Below are 12,055 nucleotides of genomic sequence, written 5' to 3'. Positions count from 1 at the left end.
GCCGGCTGTCCGGTGTTCATTTAGGTTCCGGCGTCCGCTGGACGTCCGCTCCAGCCACTCCAGCTTTCGTTGCTGGAGTGGCTTCCCATAGAATATGTGTTCACGGGACGTCCGGATTTAACACTTCCGTACGTAAAATCAGATCTCTGAAACTGGATTTATTTTGGATGTTTAGTGAATTTACAGAAGCGAAATATGATTTTATATTTCGGGCTTGGCACGCTGAAAAAATGAAGAGATGGAAAAATTGGCTGGCGATTACGATACTCCCTAATGCGATATTTGGGCGCAACATCAGTACGCTGAGGCAGCACTCACTCGTGGGTTCTGTCGATGGGCCCCCTCGCGTTTTCGCCAGCGTCGCGCAGACGAGCGTCTCGTGAGAACACAGCCTCCCCTCGCGCACCGCACACTTTCAGAGAGTGCTCCTGCCGCCACAGCGAACCGCCCTCAATTTCGCGACACTCTGCTTCTTTGCTTTCTTTCCTTACTCGGTCTTGCCATCATTCAATCGGTTACGACGGCGACGCGGCTCAGCCTAGAGACGGGCGGCAAATTTAAGGGCTGCGCCCAGCACGCCTTGTCCGGTCACGACTCACGGGCGGGCTAGCTAGAGCGGCGGCGGGCGCGCGACGCCGCTCTAGCCCGTCCGTGGTCAGGTTAAATAACGGCAACAAGGTGTTAAGGTATTCACCTCATATATTGACATGTTTAGATGTTACTGTTACAGAATGTAATTGCGTACAACGATGAAGCTTGTTTCCCACGAAGGAACACTGCAGAGCATGGCACCGCACTAACCTGTAAACAAGTACACATGAACACACGATTTACCGAGCACAGTAAACTTGCTTTACTATTCTTTTTCATTATTTCTGCTCTTCGACAGCACAACACAACACAAATGTGCAGGTGAAAAGAATCAACAATGAGGCCGCTTTTTTAATTGAAATTCGGAGCAAATTTTTGTTTCGCTAAAGCGCCGCATCGCTGAATACGCTCGAACACTATAACCCCAAAATTAGCGCTTATTCTGCGACGAATCAAGGTATGCTTAATTAGCACCAAGCGTGCGTGGCGTACTCTAGCTGAGACATCTTCTGGGCTCAAAACCGTCCAAGTCTACCACGTATCACCACACTCAACTTGTGATTCATAACTACCCCCATCCCCCATCCCCCCTTCTGGACATATATCTTACGCACGAATTAAGTTGCTTGGTCCCTCGCAAACACGTCAGCTCCTCCATCTGACGACTACATGCATGGGTACAGCGAACCCTGCGTTTATTTGATGCCCCTAGCTTCTCGATTCAAGAATTGAAGCAGGCCCTCGCCCGCATTACGCGCAATAGCATCCCTAAAAAATATCTAATAAACAACAAGACCTCACGGAATCTTGGGAAAAACACCCTCAACTCCCTCCTTACCCTCGATCCTCAACAAACTGGGTAGCCGGCACTCTCCCTCCTTAGTGGCGCTACGCCGACACCACCCTCATCCCGAAATCGCACAAAGCAATCTCCAGAGACAATCTTCGTCGTATTGCCTGGGTTAAACTCTTCGAGCATCTCGTTCACTCCCGACTTGCGGCATTCCTGGAGGACAATGACCTCTATCCTCCCATCATGTTTGGGTTTCGAGCACAACTATCTAACCAAGATGTGCGTTCATAACTTAAAGAGCAAATTAGAAAATTCAAGCAAAACGCAAGACAGTTCAATACTTGCATTAGATGTACAATTGATAGTCACGCGTGCGGCAATACCGCATGGACTCCAAACAAACAATTGCGAGGCGGCCACATACAACTTCGTCCGAGCCCTTCTCAAGAACCGCACTGCAGCCCTCCGAATTGGCCCCGTCTAGACTGACCCTTTCCCTATTCCGCCCAAAGGAACACCACAAGGTTCTGTAATCTCTCCATTCATTTTTAACACAGCCCTTCTCCAACTTTTAGCCCAGATTTCTGCCATCCCCAACCTTCATCACGCTTTATATGTCGATGACCTTACGTTCTGGACAAACACTGAATCCCCCGGAGAGCAACAACGTTCTCAAGCAAGCCTTTGATTGTGCACTGAGGTACGTGCAACAGGCCTGACATGTGCTCCCCATAAATCCGCGCTCCTCGTTTTTCGATCCCGTACCCGAGGCCGACCTCCAAACTTAATTCATTCCGGAACCGTCTGTCATGATCGATTCCACACCCGTTCCCTAAGTACCCTCGCTACGGATACTTGGTGTGACGTCCCACGCAGACGGCTCTGGGGCGGCGATTCTCCCACAACTTCATGTCGCAGTCACCCAGCCCACAAATCTCTTCAGAAGAATCTGCACCCAACGCCATGGCCTAAAAGAACCAGGCACCTGTGCCATGATTTAGCCCCGCGTTCGTGAACCTGGGAGGGTAGGGGTACCCTCCAGCCGAATGACGACATGCAGCGTGCTGGTGGTGACGGCGACTGACCGCGACACAGAACAGGGAGGATTACCGCGAGCTGCTGTGCTCTGGCTCGGCGGTGTTTATGGTGTTTAATGTCCGGCCACACACAATGTTGCCCACCGAGCCTGGTGGGGCCACTGGACCTAGCGGCCAACGAATATCAGGGTTGTGGGTGGTGGTGGTGGTGGTGGTGATGAAAACTTTATTCATCCAAAGAAAGAGGCGCCGGCTGGGAGCACCGGCACACTACAGTCCCCTAGTCGACGCGCAGGAGCCCGTGGGCCCTAGCGGCGAGTTCGGCCAGCTGGATTACACACTCATGCACTTGTGGGTCGGAGCTGAGCAGCGTAGCCTCCCATTGCTCTAGAGTGGTAAGGGGCAGGGACAGAGTAGCATGGAGAGGGAGTTTGGAGGGGCACGCGCCCACTATGTGGCGGAGGGAAGCGAAAGGCGCGCCGCACCATGTGCACGTGTGGCAGTATCGCGTGGGGAAGTGGAGGTGGCACAATGCGGGATGTGGGAAGGTGTTAGTTTGCAGCCGACGCCACTGGAAAGACTGCCTACGCTTTAAGGTGGGAGCGGGGCCGGGGAAGTGCGTCCGACTAAGGCGGTAGTGCTGTGTTATGTCCCGATACCTAACCAGGCGATCCCTCCTTCCCGCCCGAGGTGGAGAGGCAGCATCCGAGGCATCCCGGCAGCAGAAATCTCGGGCTACCTCGTTAGCCAGCTCGTTACCCAGAAGGGACGAATGGGCCGGTGTCCATATCAGGCGTGGACAATGTGCTGTCTGCAGTATGCGTGCGGTGATGGGGGATACAACGACCCGTCGCAAAGTTCCGAACAGCCATCTGCGAGTCGGAGATTATTGCAGTGGCCGGGGCAGCTGTAAGGGCCAGGGCAATGTCGACTTCTTCACCAACTTCAGGGTGAGGCGTGGAGACCGAGCAGGAAGCAACAGAGTCTCCTCGGGAGTTGACGACTACGGCGACGCAGGCTGCACGGTCGGGATATTCCGTTGCGTCGACGTACAGGGTAGTGGGGTGCGAAGCATGGGCCTTGTGTAAGGCCTTGGCCCGGGCAAGGCGGCGTTCTTGATGGAAGGCAGGATTCATGTTCCGCGGGATGGGGGCCACACTGTAGCGGGACCGGAGAGAGTCGCTCAAACTGACCTTATCTCCGTGCTGCGTAGCAAAGGAGATGCCCAGTTTTGTTAAGATGGAGCGATCCGTTGGTGTAGAGGCCAGGCGGTGGAGTTGGCCAACAAGCTGGGCTTCAACAAGCTCCTCAAAGGTGTTGTATGTCCCTGTGTTGAGAAGCTTCTCAGTGGAGGTGTGACGGGGGATACCCATGGCCAGCTTGACCGCCTTGCTGATGATGCATTGGAGGCGTCCCATTTCGGTCTGGGTAAACTTCAGAAAGGGGGTGGCGTATGTGATGCTGCTGGTAAAGAGTCATCACGGGCATCGATTTGACCAAGGCATTTGATAATGTCACTCATCAAAGCATACTGACCGGGCTTAACCAACTTCGCGTGGGACCCCGCACCTACCAGTACATTACCAACTTTCTTACTGGTCGCACAGCATCTCTCTCGGTCCAAGGCCTTGAATCGGATCCCATGCCCTTGGGCAGTAAAGGCACACCTCAGGGGTCAGTCATTTCCCCTTTTCTGTTCAATGTGGCTATGCTCCAGCTCCCTCCCCTCTTGGAACGCATCCCGGGCCTGCACCACAGCATCTACGTGGATGACATCACCGTTTGGCCAGCTGGGGGCAGCGAGGGTTGGGGGCGCCACACACTTGTCACACTCCTCACCTCCAAGTTTGTTCGTCCAAACGCAACCACAAAACAACACCTGTCACCCCGGCGAGTAACGGTCCGGCGGTCTCCGTAGTCTCGCAATCCGCCTGAACACAGGTGCCGATGCAGGTGAGGCAGCATTGGGTGCCGCCTGTGCCACTCTTGCACCATCCGTCAGCCTTGCAGGTGGCACCGGACTTGCAGGTGGCGCCGCAGTGGCGCGAGTAGCACCAGCCCCTAGTACTGTGCTGGCAGCGGTCGGTGTAGTTGGCTCCCCTGCCTGCTGGCTTCCTGAAGGGGTGGATGAGGTTGCCAGGGGAGGCTTCACATGGTCAGCGTGCCGGTGCCACGTGGTCCCGTCCGACATGCGGACGAGCAGCGAAAACGCACTGGTAGGAGAGACCACGTGCCCGGCAGACCAGGGTGGACCAGGCCGGAAGTTCCTGGCGAAGACCGGAGCCCCAGACTCCGGCAAGGGCCCAGGCAGCTCTGCAGCTCTTTCTTGTTCTGGGGCTTGGGCGCCTTGAGCACAGCCTCAACCTTGCGGGGTGCTGGGGCTAGGCCTGCCTGGGAAATGACGTGGCCCAGGTACTCAACGCTGGGGGCCAAGAAAATGCACTTCTCCAGCTTAAGCTTCAGCCCGGCACCCTGCAATCGTGCCAGGACGTTGTGTAGGTTCTGCAGGTGGTCCTTGTCGTCTGTACCGGTCACCAGGATGTCGTCCAAGTACACCGCCACGTGCCTCATGCCCCTGAATAGGTTGTCCATCTCCCTTTGGAAAATGGCAGGTGCTGAGGCCACGCCGAACGGTAGGCGCGTGTACTGGAAGAGTCCCAGCGTTGTCGATATTATGACGTACTTCCAGGACGACTCCTGGAGCACCAGCTGCTGGTACGCATCTCTGAGGTCTAGCTTCGTGAACTTCTGTCCCCCGGACAGCGCCGACCAGAGATCTGCAATACGTGGCAGCGGGTACTTCTCCACGGTAGCGACGGGGTTGATGGTAACCTTGAAGTCCCCACAGATCCTTACACTGCCGTCTTGCTTCAGGACTGGCACGATGGGACCGGCCTACTCTGAAGACTTGACGGGAACCAGGATGTCCTTACGCTGCAGCCGTTGCAGATCCTGGGTTACCCCGTCCTTCAGGGCGAATGGCAGCGAGCGCGGCTTGAAAAATCGGGGCCGGGCTCCCTCTGGCACATGAATGCTTGCCGCCGTGCTGGTGAATGTGCCCACCACGGGCTGGAACAGGGCCTTGAATTTGGTCAGGAGGCTCGGGACGTCTTCCACCGCACTCACTGCTTCCTGGTATTCCGGCAGCCGCACGCCTGGATCCAGTTCCGGCCCAGCAGCGTCGGTGACGACCCCTTGGTCATGTACAGGGGCAGGGTGGCCTCCCTGTCGCCAAGGCGAGCGCTGACCTGGGCCTGACCCTCGACTTGGGCGAGCTGTCCGGAGTAGCTGCGCAGCATGACGCCCGACGCCTCGACGGACACGCCAGGGAAGGTGCGTCTGAACGCTTTCCCGGCCATGACCGACACGCTGGCCCCTGTGTCCAGCTCCATGGAGATGGGGCGCCCGCAGACTTAGACAGTCAGCATGTATGATGGCACCGACGGCTGACCTGTGCCCGCGTGCCACATGTCGAAAATCTGCGGGTCTTCGGCCACGACGTGAAGCCTAGCCGTTGCACCCGAAGCTGCTGCCGCACGCCCCCGCCGCCTACCCTCGCGCCGACTACCTTGACCGTGGGCTAGCGCGGAACCTGTGCTCGACGCCGGCTGCTGCTTCCTTCCGTCCGCCGTCCCCACTCGGCACGCCCGAGCAATGTGCCCAGCTCTTCCGCACGCAAAGCACTCCGCTTGCGCGAACTGGAACTGTGAAGGGGGGTGGTCACCACCGCACCGACCGCACCTGCCTTGTCTTGTCGCCGTCTTGTTCGCCGCCGCCTCCGCCGACGGTGAGCCGGCCGCACGCGCTATCTCGCCCGCGTCCTTGGCCGCAGCCTCCATCGCCAGCGCTGCCTTCACGGCGTCGTCCAGCATGGGGTCCGGAAGCTCCAAGAGTCGAGTCTGCATGGCGGGGTCGTTGATGCCGCAGACGAAACGGTCCCGGAGCAGCGAGTCGAGCTGCTCCCCGAAGGCGCAGCCGCTCGCCCACCCTCGCAGCGCTGCGACGAACTGCCCGGGCGTCTCCCCGTCTCGGCGGCTCAGGTTGTTTAAGCGGAAGCGCTCCATTAACGTCGACGGAGCGGGGCTGTAGTGAGAGCGTAACGTGGCGAGCAGCTCACCCAGCGACTTGTCATGCGGCGTGGCCGGCTTGAGCAGGTCGAGCAGGAGAGCGAAGACGCGGGTCCCACCCGCCGCGGTGGCTCAGTGGCTAAGGCGTTGCGCTGCTGAGCACGAGGTCGCGGGTTCGATTCCCGGCCGCGGCGGCCGCTTTTCTGATGGAGGCGAAAAGCAAAAACGCCCGTGTGTACGAGATTTCGGCGCACGTTAAAGATCCCCAGGTGGTCAAAATTAATCCGGAGCCCTCCACTACGGCGCGCCTCATCGCCTGCGTTGCGTCGGCGCGTTAAACCATACAATCAATCAAAATCAAATCAAGACGCGGGTCCCGCAGGTGGCCAGGAAAATGTCGCGCTGTTTTGCCTCGGGAGTGTCGTTCGCCCGGAAAAACACGCCGACTTGTTTCTCGTAGACCGGCAGGGCGGACCCTTCACCCTCGAACGGCTCGAGCCTCCCGTACAGCGGCATGGCGTAATGGCGGCTGGCTTGAAGGGGCGGTGTCTCTGCGTTCTCGGTGGCTTCGGCCGCTCAGCGGCCTTCTTCCCTCGTCGCCAGTGTCACGATTTAGCCCCGCGTTCGTGAACCTGGGAGGGTAGGGGTACCCTCCAGCCGAGTGACGACATGCAGCGTGCTGGTGGTGACGGTGACTGACCGCGAGCTGCTGTGCTCGGCGGTGTTTATTGTCCGGCCCATGGTCCGGCCACACACAATGTTGCCCACCGAGCCTGGTGGGGCCACTGGACCTAGCGGCCAACGAATATCAGGGTTGGGGGCGCCCCACACTTGTCACAACCTGCCGTTTTGTTCAAGCCCTATTGATCAGTCGCATTACGTATGGTACTCCCTACGTCAACCTCAAACCAATGGAACATGCCAAATTAGACGCCCTTATCGGGAAACCGCACAAAACCATCCACGGCGTCCCCGCCTTCACGCCTACTGCCCGCCTTCTGCAATTAGGTATCCACAATTCCCTCTGTGAGATCCTCGAAGCACAGGCGGTCCAGCAGATCACACGCCTTGCCCTCACCCCTACGGGACGCACGAACTAGGCTACACCACTCCTCTGCCTTTAGACACACCCCAGCGTATCCCTCTGTCACTCCGCGGTCATATCTTCTTGTCTCCCATCCCCAAACACATGCACCCTTCCTTCAATAAAGGCAGAAGACAGGCCCGCGTCACCCTTCTGCGAGACGAATGTCACAACACCGTACACCCGATACACGGACGTCGCTCCGTATACATCCCGCCCTGCTCACGCACTGGTTGCCGTCGACTCCAGATCGGTTAATATTACATCCATCAGCCTTCTCCACGCAAGCACCACGACGGCTGAGGAGACAGGCATCGCTCTGGCAACAACCACAGCTTCCTCCAACTACGTGGCAATCCTCATAGACTCGTGCAGGCGTGCCGCAACCACTGTACCGGCCACATCTCGCCCTCAGGGCTCAAGATTCTACCCTCAATGAAGGATCCCCCCGACATCCAGATTGTGTGGACACGAAACCATTCTACCCTCAAGGGAAACGAGGCGGCACACGCCGCTGCCCGCGCTCTTACATTCAGGGCGTTTTCGGCGACACCAGAGGGCCTTTCCGAACCCTCCACCTATCCTCCGGTCCCTCCCCGATACACTGAAATCTTAGATCACTATCGCCAACTACGGCTTCAATGCCCGCCTCCTCACCCATCCCTCAGCACACAGGCGGCTCGGATTTGGCGTCGTCTACAGACCAACACATTATACAACCCCTCGATCCTCCACTACATCTCTCCCTCCACTTAGCCCTACAACTGTCCTTCCCGCACACCACCAACCACCTGATCTCGGAATGCCCCTACGCGCCAAACCCCCTCCCTTCCCCATCCACAAAGCAGTGGGACCACGAGCTGGCCAGCTGACGGTTCGAGGACCAAGAACCCCTCATCGCTCGTGCCCAGGGAGCTGCGCTGGATCGCGGCTATGTGGAATAAGAAAGCCACCCAGTTTTATGCTCAATAAACGTTTTCGAATATATTTATTTTTGCCTTTATTTGATGCTTAGTGGTACTTTGGTACGTCTACGGGCAGATATCCTTCGGGCATTCGGTCCTTTGTACATCCGTTGCTGGACGTACACTGGAAGACCGCAAATGCGCGTACAAACCTGCACGCACAGTGGACGTACAGTGGACGTTTAAAGTTGGCATTGGATGTTCGGCTGTTGTTCGGATGCGCCATTGCCGCCCATTGGTGCTTGGATGTAGCCGTACGTGAGGCCTCGTTTTACGTGATTTCTTGGAACAGGAGTTGGTCAGCGTCGCAAGCTTTATTTGCCAAATCGACTAATTATCGCAATAACTCAGAAAGACACGGATCCGCACGCTCACCCAGCGCGTCGCTACCTCGCGTCCCCAATTCTGAACTAATCAAGCAACAAGAGAAAAATCGAAACCTTTTTTAGCAGGCAGAGGGTGAAAACGCGAAGCTCCCTCCCTTAGAAACTGATTCAAAGTCAAACTCAAAAATCCCAACTTAAAAGTCACTTCAACTCAGTCAAAGTCCAGAGCCACCGACCACTCAACAAACCCAACGGAAACGCTGAGTGACCCGAAACACCCAACATGACATCTATGCACATGCTCAGAGAATGTTTCACCTTCACTATCGCTTTGTGAAACTCATTTGGTAAAGATGGCATTCCCGCTGTGCGTTCTACTTGGATGAGATCATTGGTCAGTTCGCGTCACGCGACATTTGTTTACACTGCGATGGTTCATGGGCACCGCCATTTTGTTATTCATGTGTTTTCTGTCGTTCAGCTGTGGTAATGTCAGTTCTCTCTGCTCTGCAGCTGCGCGCGACCGGCGTCGTTCCGAACGCTCATCACAGATGACCTGCTTCGCAGTGTGACGGTCGTGTGTGTGTCCCGACTTCTCCGAGCCAGATGGAAAAACTTTGGCCGCAAGTTTTCCCGTGGGAACACGCGGCAGCATCGCAAAGGATAGATGTTTCCTTTTTGCCTCGGGGCGAGCCAAGCTTCCCTTCGATTGACGCGTCTTTGGCGGGTGCGCGGACAGCCGCGTCGTTCACCGCCGCTTGTAGCCAGCCCTTCTTGCCCTCCTCCTCGCCGCTGCTCGGACGTAGGAGGAGGAGGATATAAAGAGGAGCGAACGGAGAGGATCGGAGTTGGACTTGGGGCGACCGTCTTGCTATTCGGACGCAGCTGTATAGGAGCAATCCGAAAGCGCGACCCTCCCAGGAGCCCGCACGCTGCCAGCGTTTCCTGACCTGGTCTACACCTCGAACCCGCCGAGCTACCCTTCCTGCCCGGCCTGCCCTTCGTGACCGCGGCCTACAACTGGAGCTCGCCGAACTACCGGTCCGATACTGCCTCCCGTTTCTGCCCTCGGATTCACCGTGCAGACCTTTCGAGCCACCGGCCCCGAACTGCCTCCATCTCCTGGCCCTGAGACCCACTTGGCCTGTCGGCGTCCCGTCGACGTTTGACCACCCCGGAAACCCGAACGATTCCGACCAACCTGGTGAGGAAGTCCGCCCCACTGAGGGACCCCATTAAACTAAATGCTAATGTTTTTCGCCTGCCTCAGTGTGTCTCATTTCCTCCAAGCTCTGCGTGAACCCAGCTTAATATAAGTTTGTGACTAACCAATTAAAGAGCGTCAAAGTAACATTTCAGCTGCAGAATTTTGTCCGAAGAGGCCGTGTTGCTGCCTCTTCATCAGTGTTGTTTACAAATGACCCCGTCAAAGTTAGCGGTGAGGCCGCAGAAGCGGCAATCCGGCAACACTGATAAATACCAAAATGGCCACCGTTTCTCACTTGTGTGCTTCCGTGGTGGTACTCCGTATCTTATCTAACCACTCTAGCTGCGGCAACCTAGAATAATCGTGTGACCAAAATCTTCGTTTTATCAATTATGTTGAACAAAAACTAAATGGCATAAATTCACTTTTATGGACTACATCATTTTATTGTGTATGTCACAACTCGTTGTAATACACCCGTTGATATAAAGCGAGTAATCACATAGAACGTAATGCCTCCGCGAGGTGCTCGAGCGTGCATCACGTCCTGTTTTGCAGAGGGAATTAGCTCCATGCAGAATCCTGACATAGGCTTAGTTTGCAGCTTAACCTTGTATCAAAAACAGTAATACACAACTTTATTGTAAACTATGGAGCGGCCGCATGCAACCCTAGACACACCCCGCGAAAAAAATCCTGGCTATCCGCCTGTATCAAACGCGTTGCTAATGTCGACGAAAGTGTGTGGTGTACGAAGGGGTAGCCCAAATTTGTTTACGACGTATTCTACTGCGCGTTCGGTTGATCTATTTTCAATAAAAGTTATAGTGAGAGTCTCTTCTTACAGAGTGTTTTCGAAACCAAAAAATTGGAAACAGTGATGAAATATTCGTTCCAAACTTTTTGGAAAAAATGGGACGATGCATATAGGCGTGTAATTGTCTGGCTTTTTTGTTGCCTTTTTCGTAGTTTGACCCACATGAGTGGGAGTGCCATGTGGTTCACTTTGCGTGTACATTAAACTTAACCTCTGCAACCTCAGCTGAGTTTGCGATTCTCAAACTGATAGATAAATCTGCGAACGATAGCAACTAAAATATTTTCTCGAATTGCTCTAAGGGTCCTTGGCTCGAAAAGGTGGCTCCACACAGAGAGCACGAAACGCGAACTACGCACTAGCTGTTCTAAACGATCTCGCCAAGCGAATAAACCAGGCTGCGGACAAAGCGCTTGCTTCGTATATTCATATGCCAGAATGATGAACGAAGTGAACTGATGAATGCCTTATAGCAGATCTAAAGTTGCCTTCTAGAACGTTCGTTTAGGCTTCCTCTGGGCGAGTCTTTTGCTACACCTTATGGAGGCCGCATTGGAAGAAGTTAGAATGATAGATTTACGATGGAGAAGGTGTTTACCTTTTGGTACATCACCAATTGTTCGATTGCTGCTCCTGAAGACGTGCTGGCGCAATTCGTGCCAGTTCACGCTGCGTATCGGCAGTTGCTGCAACACAGCGTACTCACAGCGATTATTAGGGATATATATTTAAAATGTTTTTTCCACAGGAGGTCGTCATCCGGGATGTCGCCATACTGGAAAAACTCAGCGAGGCAAGGAATGGAGACGGTGTGCATGTATACCTCGACGTAAGTTCTCCTCCCTTCACTTTCAAGCTGTTCACTGGAGATGCGAGTCGATCGCCGGTGGTGTTGCTGTACCTTTGGATAACCCTGCACCGTACTTTTCACGGTACCCTGCACGGTAACCCTGCACGGTACCCTGCACGGTACCTGTACCTTTGTATAACCCGGTTGCCGGAGCCCAGTCAAGCTGCTATATGGCAGTTTCGTTTCGGCAACTATTTTTTCACCATTTTTTACATGTACACCGTTTTGGTGAAAAATATGCAATCTGAATCGGAATCTATGAATACGCTCCGGTAAGGAGAAACGTTGCTGAATTGCGGGGAAATACGAAAAAAACAA

The 12,055-nt window shown here is 55.1% G+C and overlaps 1 protein-coding gene across 3 annotated transcripts in view; it reads left to right on the top strand.

Annotated features, from left to right (window-relative positions):
• Window positions 1-12,055, top strand: part of LOC144147288 (uncharacterized) — a 181,524-nt gene that overhangs the window by 88,066 nt on the left and 81,403 nt on the right. For all 3 annotated transcript variants that reach the window (XR_013317882.1, XM_077679386.1, XM_077679385.1), the window contains exon 2: window positions 11,636-11,716. Coding sequence is in view for 2 of the 3 variants with exons in the window: in XM_077679386.1 (XP_077535512.1) it covers window positions 11,636-11,716 (81 nt within the window). In the remaining variant the exon portion in view is untranslated. The remainder of the gene's footprint in view (window positions 1-11,635; window positions 11,717-12,055) is intronic.

The sequence above is a fragment of the Haemaphysalis longicornis genome, unplaced genomic scaffold, assembly GCF_048455015.1.
Source record: "Haemaphysalis longicornis isolate Haplotype H1 unplaced genomic scaffold, Haemaphysalis longicornis Haplotype H1 scaffold_7, whole genome shotgun sequence".
In the NCBI taxonomy this organism is placed as follows: domain Eukaryota; kingdom Metazoa; phylum Arthropoda; class Arachnida; order Ixodida; family Ixodidae; genus Haemaphysalis; species Haemaphysalis longicornis.
Note: the sequence above shows the minus strand (reverse complement) of the source record. Positions and strands in the feature narration are given on the sequence as shown.